Below are 24,854 nucleotides of genomic sequence, written 5' to 3' on the forward strand. Positions count from 1 at the left end.
ATGGAGAAATAAAGGGAAAATACCAGTTCAAGGAGAAAAATTAAGGAAATAAAATAAAAATAAAAGCTTGTTCATATATTTTTAAATGGGCAATGGGATAGTATCAAGTCCTAGGGTTCCCAGCTTTTGTGTTCAATAGATATTTTTAAAAGATCTTTGTAAAAGTTTTATGTTAAGATGCAATATTTACCATAGGGCTTATATTCTCTCCTTCTGAACTATATAAACAGGATAAAAATTTCAGATGTGAACTTATCAAAGTGTAAGGAAATGCCTAGGTTGAAAAAATTCTTTTACAGAATATAGAAGCATGAAAGTTAGAAGCCTACCCAATGCCACTGCCCACAGACCTCAGATCTTACCATTGGCCATCAGCTGCCTGCAAGATCCAACATGGCAAGGTTAGCTACAAATTGCTCCTGACAATCACAGTTATTTCTGTTGATGTTAGGTTGCATACAGTCTCCAGAATGAGCAAGCCTACCCACTGACTCTAAAAGTCATCCTCAAATTAAGGAGACCAACTTTATAAGTATCCTGAGAGCTGGTGTCCCCAGTCCTTACTCCTGCTATTTGGGTGACACTCCTTGCAGCTAAGCATCCATCCACCCTTCCTAAACTCTTGCCTAACCAGTCAAAAGGGAAGCAGACAAAAAGGTCTAGGATCTCAAAACAGGAGGAGGTTAAGCTCACCATGCATCATAATGCTAACTGTCTGATACAGGCAGATAATACTTTCAGGATGAATATCCTGTACCCAAAATGCTTGAAACCTGAAATGCATTAATTTTAAATTTTTTTAGATTTTGGAATATCTGCATATATGTAGTGAGATATCTTGGGGATACAAATGAAGTATAAACACAAAATTCACTTCTGCTTCATGTGGATCTTAAACATGCTGCCTGAAGGTAGTTTTATACACTATTTTCCACAAGCCTGCATCCTGATTGCAACCTGCCACATGAGATCAGATGCAAAATCTTGCACTTGTGGCATGATGTCGGTGCTCAATAAGTTTTGGATTTTGGAGCATTTCTAATTTCAGATTTCAGGTTTTGGCATTTGGGATGCTCAATGTGCTAAATAATTTAGTGGCTTCAGAATCATGTTAGTGAAGTTCAAAACTCAGCCGTGTCTCCTACCACATACCTGATGTTGGTCATTCTGAATAGCCTCTGAGCTTATTTCCAGGCCTGTAAAACAGGGGTAACTTACAATGTCAGGAGTACTAAGTACTAAGGCAATACATATTTGAAAGGCACTCAGACAGTGCCTGAAAATGTTGAACTGCTCAGAACACCAGTTGCTCTCCTGTTATGTTGCACTGCTATGTTTAAGGACAGCTGTGCTGACTAACAACAAAGCAGAGCCTGAGCAGGTCTCTCATTACCAACTCCCTCCATCTGGACCAGCACTTGCTGTGCCATCCACATGCCACAGAGGAGAGGGTGAGGACAAGTGGCCTGTCCTCTGATAATTCCACCATTAGACAGCGGCAATGATACAGTGGGATGTGTGTACCTGTTGGGTTCGTCACTTTCTTTTAAAGTTCAACCATTATAGGACACAGAGAGGAGGAAGGAAAAGAAAGGAGAAACAGAAAGCCCAGGACCTCGATCTCAGGCATAGGAATAAAAGCGCAGTCAATATTTTAACTCAGGAACCCTTCACAAAACCATGCACACTTTTCCAACTTCTCCCAAATTCCAATTCTGTGCATAGACATCTTTTAATACAGCAGAAAATACGTCTGCCTGGGGACAGAAGGAAAAGGAGCCAAGTCACCAACAATGCCATCTTCTAGTTTAAAAACTAAGTGAAAACTATTTAAAATTCTCTCCTCCCTCCAGTTTCCTAGGCCCTCCCATTCTACATCTATCTAAGTAAATGATTGCTACCCTCAAAAACTCACCCACTTCAAAAGAATCTCATTTTAAGAACAAAACATTCAAGAAGAATCTCTAACAATTTGGTCAGTTTCTTCTCTCTGAATCGTACCCAAACAACATCTGCATGCCTCATGGGCAGTTCCTAGTGTCCAGGCAAATGCTGCAAATCTCTGGGCTCCATAGCTGACCCAGGAGGGCCTTCTCTCCAGTTTTCTAGAGGCTTCTTTCCAGACTGAACTTCAAGCTCCCTTGACAAGCCAGCCCTGGAAAGGGAGTTGCCACCCGCCTCCCTCTTTAATTTCCATACGATTTTTATTTAAAAATAGAAGGATCAGCTGATCTGGGTTTTTTTGTTAATGTGATTAGGCATTATTTTCCTTTGAATATTTTTAGTTGTAGATGGGCACGATACTTTTATTTTATTTATTTATTTTTATATAGTGCTGAGAATCGAACCCAGTGCATCACACATGCTAGGCAAGTGCTCCTCCACTGAGCTACAACCCCACCCCTAACCTGTGTTTTTCTGTGCGCTCTTTCCAGACTCATCTTGGGACACTCTTACATCCTCAATACCCAGCAAAGGCCAGGAATATGCACCTCAACAAAGGATTCATAAACCAGTCTTTGCCTGCAAAAGACACAGGCACCTCTCAAGGCAGGAGGATGTGGTCCTATCTCATTTCACTCTTAGCCTTAGATAAATATTATATTTGGAAGAGAATAAACCTTGCAAACAAATCTTGAATATTCTTCCCATCACTGAGGATTTCATACCACTGTGTTCAGTTTGGGACTATTAAACTGAGGTACGGAAGAACAATCGCAAGGTAAGAGGCTTGGTCCAGGATAGAACCAATAAAAGAAAAAAAAAAAAAAAGTCTACTTCATAGCAATTTCCCATGTATAAAGAAATGGAGAACAAGCACCTGGTGGCTACTGATTTATTAATCTAAACTAATGCAGGCTTAGGAAGAGAGTGGGAAAGGCAGAATGAGGGGCGCATGTGCTGGCTCAAAGCTGAAAGCCTGAACAGCAAGGCCCAGGAGAGTGTACAGTGGCCTTGGCAGGTCACATCTAGTCAGTGCTTGAGGGTTGAGAAAGCAACTTTTCAAATTATTTCACATGATCTGCATAAACTTTTCAGGTACTTAAAATTATAATATACATCCACTTTGCTCTTCTAAGACAAGTATCACAATTAAGAAACTCGGGGCTGGGGTGTATGTAGCTCAGTAGGAAAGCACTTGCCTAGCATGTGTGAGGCCCTGGATTCCATCCCTAGCACTGCAGACAAAGAAAAGAGAAGGAAAAAAAAGAACACAATTATAAGTCTTGACACAAATCTAAGTACTTACACATACATTTGCATTTGTTGAACATGATCAAACAATTTTAGTTGAGTCTAAATCCATAATTTTTAAAAACTCGCTCTGAAAAAAAAAATGCCAGTATTATCTTACTAATCACTTATTCTATTATTTTTGTTTTTTGTAATGCTGGGAGTCAAACCCAGGCCTCGTGAATGGCAGGCAAGCACTGCACAACTGAGTCACAGGCTCAGCCCTGCACTTCTGTTAATGCCACAGTTTATTTTGATATAATTCTCAGCAATGATGTTGCAAAAAAAAAAAAAAGCAAAAGAAAAAGAAAAAGAAAAAAGAAATAAAGTGACCTAAACAGGTAAAGTAAATAATTTTTGTGGACTATTATATATACCTAATAGTTCTTTCCCTGGTGAATTCAGCTAGATACTAGATAATGGATTATTTTAAACCCTTCAAATATGGATCTACATGCTTCTTTACTTTTGTCAAACCTCAAAACACGATGCATTTTGTCCTAAAGAAGGTGATGTTAACTTCAGTCTCCTAAGGCCTGCTAACCTCCACTTGAAAGGTCTTAAAATAAATTATCACTGACCTTAGAAGCATTATGCCCCCATAACCACTAATGCAAGATTTTACACCTTTCACCTTCATCGGATATTCAGATGCAAAACACAAGAAATCGTAAAAATCCAATTTTATCTAGAGGATTCAAAACCACAGAGAAGATAACATTCTGCCCTCCTCTGCTCATGAAAAACATGAATAAATCTCAATTCAATTAATTTTATTCAAGTTCCTAAGAAGCTAAGTACTCTTCCTCTAATTTACTATTTCAGAGGGCTGTAAAATAGCAGTAAGTACACTGCATTACTGGGCTAAGACAATTTTACAATTGTTTTTAACATCAACATGAGAAATTGTACTAAATATAAAGCCATGGTTGAAAATTATAATGTGTGCTTTTGGGTTCAACAGGTGGGGACAAGAACACAGCCAGAAAAAAAAAGCACGCTTTGGGATCCAAAGATAGCGGTGCCCACTGTCTGAAAAACATCCTGAAATGTGTTGGAGCTTCAGTTCCACAAACCCTACAATGCCAATAAAACCCTGCAGTGCCATTGTCCCCTTATAGGATAGTTTTGGGGAATATGTAAATGACATATAAAGAACCGAGCACTTAGGTAGCATGCAACTGTCATATTTTCATTTCCCTTGCTCCAGAGATATGAGAAAAAATAGCAGCAAGTTTATGAATCAGAATTACAAATAGAAGAAATATTGTGACTGGGGAAAACTATACCCTCTGGGGCTTGCAGACAGGGAAAGCACAAGGCAATGGTTCAAGGTTATTCTGTGGTCACAGGGCTCTGGTAGTGGTAACAGCAGCTATGCTACAGCAGGCACTGTGTTTTGCACAGGATGGCCAGGAAGGCATCACTCCCCTTTCACAGATGAACAAATGTGCCTAGAGCCTAGAGGGGTCATGTGGCTTACAGCTGGAAACTGGCACACCCAAGATGAGAACAAGGTTGAATCAGGCTCTTTTTACACCTTCACCAAGTCCCAGAGGCACATGTTTATGAAAGTCCCTGAAGCAAACCCATGAATCACATGGCACTGGATGATCCTATTTGCCGGTAACCTAGTTCACTTGGGGCCAACAACTTCCACCTTCAGATGACAATTAGTGAAAGGGTTGACCCCTCAATGCAAGTCTCTGAACCCCAGATTCCTGTTTTTCATGCTGCCAGCAATTTCCCAACTGTATTCTATAAGGCAGAAGCATCTCAGATCATGTGCACTAGGTCCAGCAGATCCTCGAGTAGGGCCCAAGTCTCCATCTCTCCTTGCACCCTTTACCATGTGGCTCTGCAAACCCATACACCAAGGAGTGAGTGAGATCCGTCTCCACCCTTGATTCTAGGCTCGCCTTGGGACTGGCTCTGGTCAGAATGAGGTGTAGACACAAGGTACCCTTCCCAAACATGAGCCAGAAGGGGCTGGGGCACTTCTACTCTTCCCTTTGGAAATTCTGCCAGGAGGCAAATCATAGAGCACATGGAGGGGAGCCCAGGTGGTCCAGCCAGGGCCATCCTAGCCAATCAACACCAAAACTTCATGACAGTCTAGCCAAGATCAGCTGAGTGGATGCTACACAAAGTACACAAAGCCACCATGGAACATGAGAAGCAGTAAACTGCTTGAAGTCTATGGATTTGGGGATGGTCTGTTACATATAAATAGTTAATATAACTTGTTTATAGTTATATTGGTTATAAAGTTATAAAGTTACCATGACTTGGAGAGTCTTCTCTTTTTTCAATCTGTTCACATAAAATGCTGCTTAACCAAATGATCTTTATGTTTTTCTACCTATGTAAAAATTTATATAACCCAAAGATTTTGGTAGTTTAAACAATAAGTTGGGGAACTACTCAAGTAGGCTATAAGAATCTCTGTACCCACTCCAGTGTTCTAACTTTTAGCAAGTGATGTTAAGAAGTAAAAGAGGGCTGGGGCTGGGGCTCAGTGGTAGAGCGCCTGCCTTGCACATGTGTGAGGCAGTGGGTTTGATCCTCAGCACTGCATAAAAATAAATAAGTAATTAAAATAAAGATATTGTGTCCATCTACAACTAAAATATATTTTTGTAAAAAAGAAGTAGAAGAAACACACATACAAAAGTCCTAACTGGAAAACTGACTCAAATGGCAAGATTTGGAACTCATTTATTTTCTTCTACCACTGCCCAGTTCCAAAAAGATTTTATAATCTTATAATTTTATAAGATTTTATAATCATTTATAATGATGCATAAAATACAGCAGATATACTAGAAAGAAGTGAGAGAAATAAAGTGGAGGCTAAGAATCAGGCAGGGAAAAGGACCCAGACACCTGGATCTATAGCAAGACCGCTGCCTAGAATGATTTTTTGCCCTTTTGCCTATATTCACCCTCTTGCAGGGGTAGCACCCTATTTTTCTTGGAACTCATTCATAGGAGTAATGTGTTCCACTAGGGAATGGAATCTCTCTTCCTACTGGGTTTGGACTTGGATGAGTTAGCCTGGAACTCCTCAGAAACATAACAGAGACAGGAAAGATGCTGAGAGAAGGAGACTTAGAATCTAATGATGCAATCTGATGACAGTGTTAAACCCTCGGGACCAGCCCTGCTTGCCCATGACCTTCTCTCTTACAACAGTCAACAAACTCCCTGTCTGATGTAGGCCTGCTTTGGCTAAGTCTGCTGCTCAATTTCAAAGGTCTAGTTATGACAACATACATTTTCAAACTGTCTTTCTACAAGCCCACAGAAAGGAGAAGAATTGGTGGGTTGTATCATTCACTGTGTTCCTGAGAAGAAACTGTCCAAGAGAATGACATCCTTTTCTGGAACTAAGACCCAGAAAGAAACCTTCCCAGAAGGTCATCATTCAGCTTTGAAATTATACAACACAACATCACCCCAAAAGCATGCTAACAACACTACATTTTTAGTGCTTTTCCTTAAAGCACACTTAATATAATAGGTAGTATCACAGAAAAGCATAAGTTGGGCAAAGGCAAGTCTATGTATGTACGGGAGACTTTCTGGGATGAGAGAAATGGCAAGAGTATATGTAACCTCTGCTCAGGTGGCCTGGATTGGTCAGGAGTGCAGACAACCTGACTTCCCAAAGCCTTTATAGATACTCTACCAAGTTTTTATTAACTACAGAGCAACAATAAATTTGAGAATATCATATCCTTACAGCATGGGCCCTAGCACATAATTAGTGTTCAATATCTGATAAAAATGATTACTGTCAATTATAAGTTCCTGAAATAAGGCTTACTTATATTGTCAAAATTTACATAGAAAACCACAGAGCTACTACTGTAAAACCTTTGGTGGCTCTGTTACTGGCAACTACATTGTCAAGCACAGGCAGAGTAAACTTCTCTTGCAGGCATCTTTGCAGAACCAACCTGTGGTAAAGATGCCGACCATTGAAAGTCCTACAAATTGCCTTTCAAGCACCCACTTCCTCTTGGCAACCCACCTTGTGCTCTGTCAGATACACTCTCAGATGGGTCCCTTCTAGACAGTTCTCCCATCCTCACCCAGCTGAAGTGATCATGGATCCAGGTACCATTCTCTTGAACTATGATTTCTAACAAAGTAATCTGAACTAAGACATAAGTACCTCACAATCCTCATGCTCTTTAAGTGCCCAGAGACACACTTATAGATCCTTGAATCAAATGTCAAATTTTACAAGTGAAAATCTGAATCCAAAGATGTCAACGTATTAAAGTGACAGCCTGTTAGAGATGTCATATGAAAGATAAATTAATGAGTCACCTCTCCCAGAGACTACATTTTTTTGACAAGCACCATTCTTCCTTGACCAAAATGATAAGGAAGTGGAATTTTCAAGTGAAGCTTCTAGGAACTCAAAACATCTATGCTTCCAGGGCCCCTAAGGCAAAGGATTCCACAGTGTCCATATGTTTCACTGAACATGAAATAAAGGAATAAGTGCTAGAAAATAATCTTCCCCAAAATACCTTGCAGATTATCTTGTCTCATGATCTTCCCTGAATGAGTCATCTCAAAATGCAGCTCGGATCTGTAAATTTAGAGATCTAAAATCATCAGTATTCTGATTACCCTAAACTGTCCTTATTCTTTCATTATATCCCCCCAAATTCCAGACTGATATCACATTTACTAAAGGTCACTGAGTTGGAAGATAAAACATAAAACGCTTTATTTCACACTTAATTTTCGCTTTCTGACACCAGAAAGCCTCTGCTTCAAACTCTCAGGTCAATCGAACAATATAAAAAAATTCATGAGTGACCCTCACATGCATTCTTAACTCCAGTCACAGAAGACTAGTTAGTTAATCCTGCACAAGGGCAGGGTCCCTGTGAGTCACTGCTATTCTCCAAACTTCAATTTGAATTGTAGCTCTTGGATTTGAATGAGCAGCAAAATCACCTGAAATGCTTCTCTAGCAGTTTCTGTGGTCACTCCAGAGTTCTCCACTCTGTAGGTCTGTGGGGGCCAGGACTCTGCATTCTTAACAAATGTTTCAGGTGGATCCAATGCCAGTGTCCCAACACTGCCTTCCACAGCACTGAGCAGTGCTGGCTTTCCATGGTACAAATTCAGAGGTCATTATTTTGCTAATTTGGGGAGTTATTTACAAATATTTTTTGTAAAAGATAATACCAGCCACATGCTTATAACATATAACTACACATACATGTAAATACACATACATGCACACATGTCACTTATACCCCAAACATCAAAGTCTTGGACCTAGAGAAAGGGGTCCAGGAGTTTGAACCACATGAAATATTGCCAACATTAACCCTTTTTGATTTATAGAAAATGAGTTCATGCAGTTAAACCTACAACCTGCATGGAATGGCTGTTGCTTACACACAGCCAGTCACCTCAAGAAGCCCCCTGATGTCAGCATTGGTTCCCTCCTTCTGTATTTACATTATACCTGCAAGGTGTTTTTCCAGAAAAGATGACTGAAGCTCAGTAAAATGAAATAAATACCAAGGCCACACAGTTACTCAGAGGTGGAAAAATTCTAAACCAAGAAGAAGTGATTAGATCAGGAGATTCTGCCTTTTCTCTGAGCCCCAGGGTACCCATGGCTGACCTTACCACCTGGACCCCCATAGCTTCCTGTCTCTCTCTACCTAAGGAGGCCACTCCCAAACCTACCAAGGGTCAATAACAAAGGATCCCCAGCAGTCAGCTTCTCAGGGCTCCCTGCCCCTTGAGCATTGCTTGAAAGAAAGGGAGAGGCTCTTTAAAAAGCCACACAAGATGTAAATGGCAACTGACAGTGAGGCAGGGGGAAAACTCCCATAACATGTTGTCTGTGTTCAGAACAGGATACCTTCAAAATCTGGCACTTTGGTCTGCTGAGTTCTTTAAAGACACTGAAGGCCTAGACTTCAGAAGTGGAAGTGGGGTCTCTCTGACCTTCTCCTGCCTCCTGCCTTTCTCCCTCAAAGTGAGTCAGAGAAACTGGAATTTCTCTTTGTTAATGTGGGCCACAGAAACTGGGACCTCTCTCCCCAAATCTAGAAAGGTCACTCTCTCCCTTCTTCACCATCATTCTGAGGGGTCCTGCCACCCACCTGCAGGAAGGAATGTCACACAGGCCAAGAAGAATCTGAACAGACAGGCCCTGCTGCATGTCCCCTCGGCACCCATTACCATTAGATCAGACCTTCCGTCCAGATGCATTTCTACAGTCGTCCACTCCTCAGAAAAACAGGCAGTTTTCCCTGGGTCTTCATTGCCAAAGGCTCTCTTGTCCCCTCAAACTTGGCCCCAGTGGTGGGCACAGAAAGGTGTCACACCTTTCCACCCCTGAAGTATACACACGACATAATGCCAACAAATGCCCAGGCCCTGACTCACTTCGGAAATTTCATACCATACACTGCGGTCAAGCTTCGAAAGTCAAGAAGTAGAAAACACAGTTTATGAGGTTGTTGTCAGAGTCGCCTCTTTTATTAAGTTTTATCACCTGGGAGGTACCCACTGAATGAAAAGCAAGGAGAGCATGCCTGCTACAATAAAGATGAGCCCGATGTTATCGGGCTGCCATCTGAGCTGTGTAGGTGTAATTAATTTCATTCTATATCTGAAATAAAAGGCAGCAGACAGTATATATTATTCTCTGCAATGGAACCCTCTTACGGTGATATCACAGTTCCTTTAATATCCCGATGACTAAATCAAATCCTCCTACAGTAGAATCTTGATAAATCTACTGCACACTGAAAATTCACTTTTTAGTGACCAATATTATATCAAAATTCTACTTTATAGCAATAACTAACTGACATAATTTTCTTATACGAGATAGAATTACAGGCTTACATATTTAATTCACATTTTTTCCTTTAAATTTAGCGACTGAATCTCTATATACCCATATACTGCAAAATTGCACTGTACACTAAGCCCACATCTGGTTCTATTGTTAAGGTTATTGAAAATGCTTTTACAAAGTCACAATGAATAGAAAGGAGAAAACAAAACAACAACAACAACAACAAAAAAAAAACGGCTGTAAGCTCAAGTAATTTATATTTTTTTTTCTCCATGGGAACTTCATTCAATCATACTTATCATTCAACAAATATTTACTGAGTACTACATGCTAAACACTGTTCAATAATATGACTTTGTATATCATCAGTACGTATTTTTAAAGCAATAATTTACGTCTCTATAATTGTATATCTAGGCAGAATATGAGGTTTCAATTTAAACTATGTGATTATTACATGAGGTAAATTTCCTCAAGTTATTCAAAACCAAGAAGAAAGCTCAAATATCAATATAACAGATTTTCCAGAAGGTGTGGTCTAATTCCTTTTTCCCCCTGTCCTAGGCCCACATGTGAATATTCTGTGATCCCACGGCAAGAAGCAGGGGAGATGCAGGAGGCCTCCGACTTCCATAGGAACCCAGACTAAAACATATTCTTTTCATTGTATGCAACAAATCTGCTTTCTGAATATTGAATAGGAGCAAAAGATTAAAATGAATATTCACTCATCTGAAAACAAACTGATGCTCTATAAGCTTTTATGCTTTGCGGTCCATAAAAAGTAAATGCTTTGCTTCAGCTAAGGCTATTGCATGTTGAAATAAATCATTGTTAAACAGTGGTCTGTTCCTCCCGGGAAAATTCTAAAACCTTAGCAGTTGTGACAAGTCTCTGAGTTCTCCACTCTCTTCAACTGCTCCTATGTGTCCTTAATCTTCAGTCTTTCAGCTGTGAGGCCGTTTCCCTTCCCAAGCCCCAGTCCTGGTAAGCCACTGCCTGCTGCCATGGGATTCTCCACCTTGCCTTGTTTCCAAACCAGGGCCCAATATTTATGCTCCATATAAAAGTTTAATGCCTCATTAGTCTTCTGAGCTTAAAGCAGGAAAAAAAAAAATGACTGAATCAGATTTCCATGCAAATTCTAATGATTTCTTGAATTATACACTTAAATCCTCAGTGTTATAGAAGTAATCTCTTACAGATGTCAGTGCAGAATATATAAGCCATTTCCTAAAGATACTCCACACCTATACAGAGCCATTCACTCCACTTTTACTGGTCTGCCACAAGAAGAACCAAGAGGTGAACAAGAACTCTTACTTGGTCAGCAAATAAATACTACCTATTCCAATCTACCTCTGTCTTATAGACTAGCAACAACATATTATACAGCCAAAAATGAAAAGAAAAAACGAGTAAGATTATTGCAGAGGAGTCCAAAGTTGTATTTGGGTGAGTGCTGAATTACAACAAACTATACCATAGTTAGGACTAACAGAACTACAGCTTTCACTAAAGAATTTAATTTTACAATAAGGAGTTAGAGATCCACATACAAAGAGTTGAGGGCCACTGGCATCCCCTTCTTTAGCTGTAAATGAATCAAGTTCAGGATGCCTTCCATGGAAAAGGCCAGGCCTTTCCTGGCTCAGGCAGGTGGGTTTAGAGATGCAGCTACACCTAGTGATCAGCTTTGGATGACAGCAGAAGGAACAGACAGCAGAAGGCTAGCTGGCCTTTGATAAGCATTCTGAAACTATTTCTTTCTCAAAGTCTCAGTCTCACTGAATGTGTTTCAGGTAAACCCATTAAGTGAACAACACAATCACTTTTATTTACCCAGAGTGTTAAGTGACATAGATGCACTAACTGTCCTTTTGTGGCTAGCAGAAAAACTGGCTCTAATTCAGGTTGCACATTGTTAGTACTTAAGACATAAAGTGAAAATCTTTTATTTATTTTTTTTTTAATCTGGAAGTTGAGAGTGTATTTCCAAAGGCAGTTTCACATCTCCATGTTAAAACTCCAACTCTTACATAAATTAATTTTTGCATTCTTTCCTAAAAAAGTCCCTATTTCTTTATATTTGAGTCGATCTTGAAATTCTTAATAGATGGACAACTTTTAAAAGGGTGTTAACTATGTCTTCCTTATCTTTGCCTATTTCCATACCATTAAGGGGACTTTTAAACAGTGAGAAACAAATATTAACTTGAATTAAAGGTATTATTTTAATAAGCACATTGGGTTATACCATTATTATAAAAAGCCAAAACATATCTTCTAGCTGGGCGAAGTAGCATACACCTGGAATTCCAAGAGGCTCTGGAGGCTGAGGCAGAAAGATCACAAGTTCAAAGCCAGCCTCAGCAACTTAGCAAGATCCTGTCTCAAAATAAAAAAATAGAAGGACTGGGGATGTGGCTTAGTGGTTGAGCACCCATGGATTCAATCCCTGGTGCCAAAAGGGAAAAAAAAAAAAAAAAGGTCTATCATCCTGGAGAAATTCCCAATAAACATTTCATCAAATTTTAATTACAATTTTACAGTCACTACAGGAAACTTTTTGTATTGTAAGTTTCACAAAGGTTGGATCAATATCTTCCTCAGGGAAGACTACTGTTCGAGGTATCACACTAGTGGTCTCACTAACAGTCACAGCACAATCACATGGCCAAGTCCAGGATTTTGGCAATGCTCGCTCAACAAGAGGACAATAAGTGAATGAACGCACATTCTCTTTTTACCATAGGGAGTCTGATAATTAAGGGGTTCCTTTACAACAGTGCCTCTCACATTTATAGGCCCATCAGAATCCCATGGAGGGCTTTTTTCACAGATTGCTAGGACCTCAATCTACAGTTTGACTCAAGACCAGAGAGTCTGCAGGTTTCACAGCCTCCTGAGTGATGCAGCTGTTGCTGGCCCAAGCAACCCACTTTATGAATTCCACTTTTAGAACAACAGCTCTTCAAAGCACAGACACACACCAAGGGGGTGCTACTGGACCATGCTCTAAGGTGACAGGACATCAGAATCACCATGCCTGGCCCTGGGCAACAACATCTGGAAGGTGATCCTGCGCACACTGTTTTGAGATGCACAGGTGCAAACCCAGTTCCCCATCAACGCTAGCAGAGTTCCCCAGGCCTTCCTCAGAGCCACCAAAAGCTGCTAAGGTATAGGACCTACCCACATAATTGTCACCAAAGAGGGCTTAGGAGCAGAGTCCCTCGCCTGCTACTCTCTGCAAAGCTTTTCCCCACGAAATATACAATTCTTTTTTCATCACTCTGTTTTTCTTCTTTTCTTCTCACCCACACCCATCCCCTTAATTATGCCCTGGCCTTGCCAGCTGCCCCCTCTCACCCACTCCAACTGGGGGAGGGATGGATTATGGACTAGGAAGCTGGTGACTAAATCTTTCCTCCTCCCCACCCAACACAGCCCTGTTTATTTTTCTCTGCTGGGTTTTTTGTAGCTACAGCATAAACTAAGGCTTTTTGATGACTAAACTACAAACTACTGCAATATTTTAGGAACTGAGAAGCTGCATCCTCTTCTAATGGAAGGTTTATAGTATCGGAAGGTTTATAGTATTTTGTATCTTTTAAAAATATTTCATTAGTAAGTTAGACATTCATAATTAAACTAACCCTGACTTATAAAAATAAGCCTGTGGACATGTTCTATGTTATATTCATTGAAGTATAAGCACACTGAGATGTGAAACTGTAAGAAAGTTTGTAGGAAAATTGGTTTTCAAAGACAGCAACCTTAGAATTAAAGTAAAATGCATGATAGACACCACTCCTCCCCCAAAAAACTTTACGTTTAGAGAAATGTTGGAAACATTAAAATGTCATTAAAATGTTTGACCTCCTAACTGGAAACTATATTCCAGAATATTAAGACAATCCATGTTCATTCTAGGAAACTTTATGAAATCTCCTACAAAAACTGAAAGGAAACCATACTTACTCCAAAACATAGTTCCTCCATCAAAACAGATACTTACAGCCTAACAGTTTCAAGAATGCATTATGTTCTATGAAAAATTTAAAGTCACTGACATAGAACTGTCCCAGAAATGCTTAAATTCCAAAACCAACTTTTTCCAGATACATGCTTCATTTGTACAAGGTTTAAATAATCTTAGGACATGATTCAAAGTACTTGTTTTTTGAGGAAAGTTCATTTAGAATTATTCAAGTTGTATACACACTTATCTATATATCATTATATGCAGGAACTTCCTCTGTGAAAACCTGTAAAATAATCCCATACTAAAACCTATAATTTTCCAGATCAGAACAATTTATTGTGCTCAAGCAATTCTTCTTTAAAAACACATAGCACTAAGCATGTCATAGTAATTTCCTGGCATATTTTCTTTCAGGCTCGCTGATTTAAACTTGAAGTATTTTCTTCCTATCAATTATCTAGTGAACGCACCACAAAAACGTAAAATGTCATGACTGTAGTTATCTGAAAAACAAAAATGAAATCAGAATGCTAAACAAATCTATCTCCACTCTTTTAATGGACTCTTTACAAAGTCTGTGTTTTGAAATAATTTTAGGCTTATAAAAGAGTTGCAAAAACAGTACAAAGAGTTCAAATACACCATTTGCACAGCTTCCCCAGTGTTAACATCTTACATAAGCAGAGCAGAGTTACCAGAACTAAGACATCAACACTGGTACAAAGCTATTAACTAAGCTCCAGACTTTATTCAGGGTCTGGAGAGGTAGCTCAGTGGTAGAGCACTTGCCTAGCATCTAAGAGGCCCTGGGTTCCATCCCCAGCACTGAAGGAAAAAAAACAAAGAAAAAAAAAAAAAAAGGTTAAGTGGACTTTATTCAAATTTCGGCAGTTTCCCACAAACATCCTTGAAAGATTACTTCAAAAAATAAATTTTGCTGATACAGTCCAAAATTCACTAGTCCCAAGTTCACATGGTTATGCTAAGGTTTAAGGTTTGATGTATTCCAAACACAGTAGCTAAAACAAAGGGCTAAGTCTGGATTTCTTTTTTCTTTTTTTTTTTTTTTAACATTTCACTTCTTTTTAAAATAAATACCTTTATTTTATTTACTTTTATTTGGTGCTATGGATCTACCCCAGTGCCTCATATGTGTGAGGCAAGCATTCCACTCCTGAGCCACAACCCCAGCCCCCAAGTCTGTATTTCTGTTTCTGCAAACTAAAGCTTAACAGAACTTAACACATCACCCCCATTAAAGGTAGAACTAAACACTTCATCATATAACATATATTACAACTTGACTTTTAAGAAATGGGTCAAAATGGAATAACTGGCCAATTCTCTGGATTCTTACCATGGAAAAAGGAAGTTCAAGCAAAACTAAAATGACTTAACTTTCTCTCTCAGATCTTATGTGTTTTGTACATAATTAATTAATATTCAAAGCCTTGGAGAAAAAGTGAACTTGGCTACCTACAAGTTAGATATAAACACTTTTATGTGTGTGTGGTGCTGGGGATTGAACCCAAGGCCTTGTACATGTGAGGCAAGCACTCTCCCAGCTGAGCTCTATCTCCAGTCCCATCATAAACATTTTAAAGTAAAAGGTTTACAGTTGATAAAGTTCTCCTGGGTCAAAATCTTAATTCTTTTCTCTTCCAATGAGTTTAGCACTCTGTTTCTGATGTCTGGTATTCAAAAGATGTGTGTCTACCTCTTGAAATAATTCACTAGCAATCTTAATTTCAAACTCATTCCAAAGGAGGCCAGTTCAACACTACTGAAGGGCACAGCAAGGTGTCTTATGTATAAATTTCAGTTATTACATAAAAAAAATTCCCTGAGTACATAAACTCCATGGTTTAGTCTATTAGGTGATTTCAAGAGAAGCCCCACAGGGAAAATGTAAGCCAAATCTAACTTTTAACAATCACTCCTCTCCTTCCTTTTACGCCAGTCAATTCACACAAATCCTGAAAGTTTGCAAATGATACAGATTCACATTAATAATGTATTAAACAGTGAGTGCCTGTGAGAGCTAGGGCCCTGTATTAAGTGTTATATGGGAAACCAATAAAGAAAAAAAATTTATTTTGCCCCCAAGGAGCTTATAATCTGGCTCCTTTGTTTGTAAAATCTATTCCTACATCAGATGAAAAACAGCCAAGTATTGCCCTTCCCATAAGAACCCTAAAAAGAAATGTGTCAATGTCACTCACAGCATCAGAATTAACTTTCTCAAACATACAAAATAATAAAACTCCACTTTTGCAAAGCATGAAGTGCCCTGAACCTGTATGAACTAAAATGCAAAGTGAAGGGGGAAAAAGTGTAATGAACTGTAATATCACTGATCCTTGCACACATGAAATCTGCCAAATTCAAATATTTTAAATCTCAACATTGCTAAGCAATCACTTGGATATACCCCTTCATTTCCCTTTTATGCACTAACATACCAGGATAACTCTGATTTTCCAAATAAAAAAAGAAGAAACACTTCAGTTAATGGTATAATTTGAATAAATAAAAATATGCATTTCCTCCGAAAGAAAAACCAGGCTAAATTTTATTAAAAGCCTATTTGGGTTTGATTGATCCTTTAAATTAATCTTAACAAGGAAATAGATCAGTACAAAGAAGTCTGGAATCCTTTATAATGATAAGGTGCCCATGGTTTAAATAAGCCTCATAAAAATTCGTTTCCACCTCCTAGGATACAATTTAAAAATTCACCTCAATGATATATGACATGGCTTAAGTTTAAACAAATCCAGGCAGAGTTACAGATCTTAATGCAGAGGAAACATCCCCAAACCCCTCAAGCTTGGGTTCTAATGCTAATAAGTTACCAGTCACTCAAACTGGCAAGTGCTATACTTTATTCACTAGTAAAAATGCAGTCCAAAATCTGCATCCAATCAGACAGCCGTGCATCATTATATCAAAATCTCTGCAGCACGTGCAATTATCTGCTATGAAAAAATTAAACTTGAGGAAGGGTATTTCTCTTCAAGTTAATTGTTTTGAGTTTCTTTCAAAGCTCAGGGCTATCAGCTATCTACAAGCTCCCCTCTGTCCCCTAGTAAGGGGTCCAGCAGCTCAGCAACATGCAAGACACAACCTTCTGTGCTTGTGTATCCAGAGGACCAACAGCCAATGGTCTTGGACTCCAAGAAAGTAAAAATCGATATTTCCACGCGCCAGAGTGCCAAATGTCTTTAATGTTTAAAATGTGCCTTTTGCTTTTAATGAAAGTCTCTGTCAAAAAAAAAAAAAAAAAAGTGTCCAACTTATTCATTCCTCCCGAATAAACAGAAACCTATTCTGCAAACCAAGTTTCAGCCTAAACAGCTTGAAAGAAAAGAAGAAAGTCCACAGCTACCACTATGCATGTATTTTAATGACGCTCATTTAATAAGCACGGGGAAAGTAAAGATGTTGCCGGCGTTTGCCTATTCACGGGTGTCCTCCAGGTACAAAAAAGGGGATCCTGGGTAAACCCTGGAGCAACGTGCTCGTTTTGACCTCGCCCCGACCCCCATCTCGGGTTAAAGATTCTGTCTCCACGAGAGGCTACTCTGGGCTCCTAATGCCCCAGTGCGCCCTCAAGCACACGCTTGCTCGCGTGCACGCTGCCAGTCGCCTCCTTCCACCTGGGACACCAGACGCTGCCCAGCTGGGTTTAACAAGTTGCCACTGGACGCGAGGCTCCACCAGGGGGCCGAAGATGGGGAGGAGGTGTCCGGTGCGGCGCAGGACCTCAGAGGCCCGGGTATGCGGGGGCGGTCACTTCCTCTACTGTAGCGCAGACCTCTCTGGAATCGACAAGGAACGCTCGTCCGGGCGCCCCCAAGGCGCCGCGCGGCTGCGGGGATCTACTGAGGTCGCTGGCCGCTCCGGGTAGGAGTCGGCAGGGACCCGGGAAATCGCCCCGGGAGCTGCGGTTAGATGAGGGTGATCAACGCGGGCGCAGATGGACACTGGTGGCCCCGGCCTGCTGCTGCTCCGGGTCGGAGGGGACGGTGCAGCGCCTACGCCCCGTGGCGGCTGCTGAGAACTTCAGGCAAAGTTTTCTGTTGTTCCTTTAGGAGCTGGCCAGGGACTTGAAGGGGCGGGCATCCAAACCGAAGCACTAGCCCAGGCCGCGGAGAGAGAAGGGCTAAGCTGGGGTCGGTCCTAGCGGCTCCACCGGCCCGGGTACTGGGCGCCAGCCCTCCTTCAGGCCCCTAGCGCTGTGCCCCGCTGACCCGCAGACGCGGAGCCTGACCCACCGCGCCCCCTCGCCAGCCCCGACGCCCTCCTCGAGCTCTCCTACTGGGGAAGTTCGGTGTCCCAGACTCCTTGCTCTGACCCCTCCGCCCCAGGAGTGGCTGCGCTTACCTGAAAACGTCTCCCCTGTAGCAGTTAGCAAAAGTCCGGCCAAAGTCGCCAGGCAAGTCGTAAGTCTGCTCATGGTGCTGAGTGCGCGCCCAGCCGCTCCCCGGGCTGCGGCGGCGGCTGCCGAGGGTGGGCGCGCGAAGGCGGAGGGGGTACCGGAGCTGGGGCTTCCACACAGAGAGGAGAGACGCAAAGCTTTGATTCAAACCCCCAAAGTGCCAATAGTTGCAGAAGTCCGAACTCCAGTGGCTCCCGGGACGCGGGGACGGTGTCCTGGGTCCTCTTGCCCTGCTCCTGGCCCCGCTTCGCGTCTGGCACTGCTGCGAGAGGGAGCGGAGGGCGAGTCCGCGAAGCCAAAATCCTCCCTGGGTTCCGGCAGCTGCGCCCGCCGCCGCTCGCCTTCCGCTGCTCGGGACCCGAGCCTCCGGCGCCGGCCTTGGCCGTGGCAGTAGCCGTGGCCGCGCGCGTCCTGCCCGCTGCCTCTCTGCTGGCAGCCCCAAGCCAGCCCCAGGCCGCGGCGGCCGATGGCCGGGAGCCCGCGCAGGCTGCGCGCGGGGCTCTTGCTCCCCGACTGACTGGCGATGCCCCGCAGGCCGGCTGAAGGGAGCGCCCACGTCACGGCCGCCCGGCGCCGCCGCGGCCCGCTAGAGGGCGTGAGCGCCCGCGCCCCACCGGCCGGTGCCCAGGCACTGGGCGGCCGCGTCGCCTCCGGGAGCTCCACAGGGGGTGGCCTCGCGGCCACCGCCGCTAGTGCGGGCGTCACCCGCGCGGGGAGGAGCGGCCGCAGGGTTGCCACCCTCTGCCCCTCCTTGCCCTGACCGCGTCTTCTATTTCGGTGGCTGGCTTCGGGAGCGTGGCTGTGGAAGGGGCTGCGCCTCGCCAGAAGTTTGTCCCGGGTCACGAGCCGCGAGTAGTTTGAGAGCCGCGGGGCGGGACCAGCGGCCTGCAGCCCCGCGGGCGCGGCCAGGGCGACTCGGTCTCTGGCGCCAGACGGCAGTGTCACCGAACAGGGCGAGCTGCAAGCGGAGTCGCAGGGCCGGCGCTCCCCGGCGGCTGCGGGAAAGGCGAACGAGATGATGGTAGAGGTTATGGAGGGCTGCGGGCTTCTCCCTGCCGCCGACGGAAAGAAGTTGGCGGACGCCTGCGCCCGGGCGGCCTCGCGGGGCACACGCGCCGCGGCCCCGAACCCCTGCACCCGGGAAGCAGGGCGCGCTTCTATGCTGCATGGTGTCTAGGCGTCCGGTGTGCGAGCCTCGGTCTGTCATGGAAGGCGGCGGTCACACCGAAACCAGGGTTTGAACAGAAACCGTTGATTTCTGTATCTGGTGCAAAGTGCTGGGCAAAAGGGGAGAAAGAAAGATGGGAGTGAATCAAGAAATGTCTGGAAATATTTTAATTTGCCATTTTGTGTCTCAGATACTGAGAATTTTTAAAATTTTTCCACTGCTTCAGTTAAAGTGTAAATTTTAAACATTTTATTTACTTTTTAAGGATCCATCTCCCTCAGAAAAAGCACATTGAACCAAGTCAAGACAGCTATAGGCGCCTGGCCTACCCACTGCAAGCCAAAGAGGTCTTCGGAAGAGATTAACTTAGAAATCATAGTAACTGTTTGAATATCAGAATGTTCTAACTTGGCATGGAGTCAAGTCCCTCTGGACTGCAAGGTGCCAGGAGCTCTCCAGGACTGCTTCCTTTAAGAGGCATCCTCAGCCTCTCCTGCTTTATGGTACTTTGAGGCTCTAATAAATATATTGACCCACGTTCATACTGACCAGGTCTACAGAGAGCCCCAGAACCAGCAGACAAGGATACCTTACAGGTGTCATCCTCCCAGGTGAATTTGGAGATCCCAGGACTTTTTCCTTTGATATGGCCACCAGCACCTTCTTCCTGAATTCCACTTACTAGGTCCTTACCAGACCTGCTGTTTAAAATAAGTCTCCATATTAATAATTTTTATCTTAATATGACCTCACATTGCCATGTTATTTTATCCAAATATGTACCTGTTGAACCTTATATTTAATTGCAAAATGAAATTTTGAAGTCCGACAAGAAGGGGAGTCTCATATTTCCAAAAAGGATCAACAAGCCAGGGTGATCCAGTCAGCAACCTGGGATTGTGCCTATACCAGAACACAAATTTGCTTTTTTAAAATGGCAGTGGGTTTTCCAATAGAGTTTTACACAAGCAAGGATCCAGATAAGAAGTAAAAATCAGTCTAGTCACGTTGCTTCTGAGTAATTTCTTTAAGCTGGGCGAAGAGGTTAATGTTAGGGTAGGATTTCATTGGCAAAGTATATTAATTCTTTCAGTAAATATCTATTAAGGCAGGCCCTGTGCTAAGTGTTTGCCAGGCCCTGTGCTAAGTGTCAGAGATTGTCTTAGCCTGGGCTCCCTCAGAAGCCGACCTAAGGTTAGAATTTAAGTATGACTGATTTTTTTGATTGTGGGAGTGATTTTTTTTGTTAACTAGGAAATAAAAGAAATCAATATAGGGGGGTTAATGAGCGGGGAGGGTCTGAATGTCAATTGTCCTTGTTCTCTGCTCTTCATGACAATGGTAGACTGACTGCCTTAAGAGCCTGCCATTCACATTTCAAAGGGTAATGGGCTTCACCCAGCAGCAACTTCCCTTACAATTCGGGACTACTACTATTTTTTTTTTTCACTCCGTCTTAAAGGTAAGTGGTCAAAGCAGGCTTTGAGCCCAAAGGGAAGGCCTCTATTGAAAACGAATGCACCCTGAGGAAGGGCCCACCTAAGGGTGCTCCCAATGGGGCGTTTGCTTTGGCTTGTATTTTCAGCAGTGGAGATTTCTCATTTTGGTCTAAGTACACATCACTCCAGGGTATCTGGGGACAATAATGACATTTACACTGTGGTTGATTAGAGTTAGGAATGCTGTCAAGCAAGCCCCTAATATAGGGGGGCTTGGAGAAGAGTTAGGGAAGAAAGACCTACTTACCATATGTCTACATTTTATCAAGCTAGCAGACTACTGTATATCTTATTATATCTTGATAAGAATCAAAAGTTTTTCAAAACATAGTTTTGGGGGTTTGTTTTTGTTTTTGAGAGGAGAGAGTTGCTAAGAATTGAACCCAGGACCTTGAGCATGCATAGTACTGACCAGCATGAAGGGTACCCCCAGCCCTTACTATAGTGTTTATGTAACAAAAAGTCAACCAAACATCAAAGTTGACAAAATACATTATTTTCCATGTCTAGATTTTCTGTTAAGAAACTGTCTGGCTATATGAATAAGTAATCCATACATAATTCATATATTTTGGCATATATATTCCAGAAAATGGGTGTATTCCTTTATCAAGATTAGGTTATAATTAGGTTATAATCACCTATTAGGTTATAATCACCAATTAGGTTATAATCAAGATTTTCCCATAATGTGTGTTCTATTAACAGCAAGGATCTAAAGTTATGCATTTCTACATGGTAGCACCTAGCCACTTTCAGCTTTGTCACCTAGTGGTACCAGCTGCATTTCCAGTGCTCAGGAAGAACATATGACCAGTGGCTATTGTACTGGAAAGCCCAGTTAGAGAACATTTTCATCACCACAACTGTGATCTAAAATGTTAGTGTATTCAAATTACACAAAATCTGAGCATATATTTTCATCAAAAATATCAATTTTTTAAATCCAGAAAATTAAAATTACTTTGTACAGCTGAAATTTATCTTCTTTCAGATAATTTGAAGTGATCTATTAGAATTCACATTCAAAATACAAATTATAACTGAATTTCAACATTTAAATATATCTATTTTTCATACTGAGGTTCAACCAGGGTCACTTAACCACTTAGCCACATCTGCCACCTTTTTTTAAATTTTTTTTTAGGCAGGTTCTTGCTAAGTTACTTAAGGTCTTGCTAAGTGACTGAGGCTGGTCTTGAATTTGCCGCCCTCCTGCCTAGGCCTCCAGAGTTGCTAGGATTACAGGCATGCGCCACCATGCCGAGCTTAAATAAATATTTTTAAGCCTTAAAACTGTTTCACGTTTGAAATTTTAATTATAACTCATTAATGTTTAAATAAAACGTAAGCCTATCAGCAATTCTAGCACTGAGTCCACCCAATATAAAACTGCCAATATAAAGAACCAGTATCAAGTTTCCTGTGTTAGTCACATAGCTACCATTTTAACAGTAGTGCTCATTATTTAACTTTATAAAATACTCCTCAATGACCATATTCAACTACACAAATATATACTAATGTGTGAATTCATTCAGAACCATGGATTGGGTCATAAAATTAAACAAGGAAATGGGTGTTTGGTATTACTTGGGAAACAACACCCATCATCTATGACTGTAAGATCTGCTTGCTATCCAAAAGGAAGGATTTGACAGTTTCATTATTTTCACTTCAAATCAGTGTCCTCCACCATAACATCCTACATGCACCTAGGAGTGACCATCTTCCCTGTCATCAGCATCACGTTCTGCAAGCCTTCCGGGTGCTGGGTACAGCTATCTTTTGTTTCAAGGACATGGGGCATAGTTGGGGTGAAATGTTTTCTGGGGCCTGAATAGAGCCAATATTTGGGTCATGTTTTATGCTCTGTCAGCCTAAAGCACCAGACCCCTAGTGACTGAGGTGACCATGTGTTCCTAAATAAATATTTTTACAGGTTTGTGATACTTGGGTTCTCCAAGGTCCAGGCCAGGGAGAACTTTAGCCTAGTTTGTGTGGAAAACTTCTGGCTGTACCTATGTAGTAATAAAGCCTTTGGCAACAGTAACTATTTCTGATTTTCATCCCAAACCCATTAAAGTAAGTAAATTAAAAAATTAAAACTGATCTGACCAAAACCCATCCCTCTTATCCTAAATGTTATGTTGAATTTGGAGGTTAACCATGTGTAGGAAGTTCCTTAAGCCATGGAAAGTATCACTTCACCTGCCAGAGAGCATAGAGGGAAAGGATTATTTAAATATCCCCAAGACAACATAATAGGGACTGTGGTGTTCTCTTGCTGAGATGACAACTTCCCATTTTTAGATGTATGTTGGGATCATGAAAATGTACTCTGAGATAATAAATGGAAAGTGGAAATAAGCACCCCTGTATACAATTCCACAATGAGGCATTCTCTTCTATTGATTAAAAAAGTATGTTTGGGGGAGGGAGGAAGGGGAGAAGGATGGACTTGAATTCGAAGTATGATTCCCAACTGTGTGGGTAAAATTAGTTCCTTTCCACTTCCTGGCTTGTAGAAATGGTATTAGATGTGAAAGCTCTGTGTAAACTCTGAGGCACTGAGCAAACGTGATTATTTATCATGTTGATCTCTGATTAAGCAAAGCTTTAAGTGAGCAGTGCCCCTCACTCCCGCCTGGCCTGCTTCCGTGTTTCTTTTTTTAGAGACCTGTGTGAGCTGTGGGGCAGCAGAGGGATACCTGGCTGGGAGACATGCATATCCCTGGACTCAAACACACACCTTACTCATTGGGGGTATTTATATATTTTTGTGGTGCTGGGTGAACCCAGGTTCCCATGAATGCTCAGCTTTACCACTGAGCTCCATGCTTCTGGAGTACAAGGTCGCTGGGCTGCCTCAGGTGATGGTCTTGCTGGAAGAGCCCTGAGGTAGCACAGGGCCTCATATGGTACAGACAAATTATATGGGTACATATGTGTGTCTCTTCTGGTGTCCCCTTGTAAACCACCACCCTCATGACCCTACCTAAACCCAATCCCTTTCCAAAGACCCGCACAATGTCCAATTTTCTCCCCTCTTACTATCTCACAATGGGGATTAAACCTCAACTGAATGTCAGAGACAAATCATATTCAAACCATAGCAAATGTATGCGAACATAGAACCAGGGAGAGTGGAATGAAGACGAAAAGCACAGGACTGGTTTGTCACAGGGGCAAGAAGAAAGCAGGCCACCTAACCTTCCACCAACCAGTTTTTACCTGAACAGAAAAAAGAATGGGGCAGGTGCCCTTTTTTGTGTCTGTTCTTATCCTGCCTAAGGTCAGAACCTGTCACTGACAAAAGGCAAAGCTCATCCAAGCACGGTTCAAAGGCACGGTTGCATAAAGGCTTAAATCACCAGGTTGAAGTCTTAGATGTTGCAGGAATTCCTGCTCATGACCTGATTAACAGGGGAGAGGTAACAAATTTTAGCTAGTTTTTTGCCTTGCCTACATTACGCTCAGAATATTAATTAATTTCCTACAAAACTGGTACTAGGGTAACACAACATTTGTATAGTTTTTTCTTCTTCTTTTTGCAATAGTGGGGATTGGACTCGGGACTTCACACTCAAGAACTCTATCACTGACCTACATCCCCAGTCCTATTTTTATTTTGAGATAGGGTCTTACCCAGACTAACCTCAAACTTAAAG

The 24,854-nt window shown here is 42.0% G+C and overlaps 1 protein-coding gene across 1 annotated transcript in view; it reads right to left on the reverse strand.

Moving 5' to 3' along the window:
• The window catches only part of PTPRM (protein tyrosine phosphatase receptor type M), an 849,607-nt gene extending 830,939 nt beyond the window's left edge, over positions 1 to 18,668 (reverse strand). The window contains 1 exon segment of the mRNA XM_079108449.1: positions 18,462 to 18,668. Within this exon segment, the coding sequence (XP_078964575.1) occupies positions 18,462 to 18,534 (73 nt within the window). The 5' untranslated portion in view covers positions 18,535 to 18,668.
• Positions 18,669 to 24,854: the final 6,186 nt, after the last annotated feature.

This window comes from Sciurus vulgaris, assembly GCF_902686455.1.
Source record: "Sciurus vulgaris genome assembly, chromosome: 13".
Classification (NCBI taxonomy): Eukaryota; Metazoa; Chordata; class Mammalia; order Rodentia; family Sciuridae; genus Sciurus; species Sciurus vulgaris.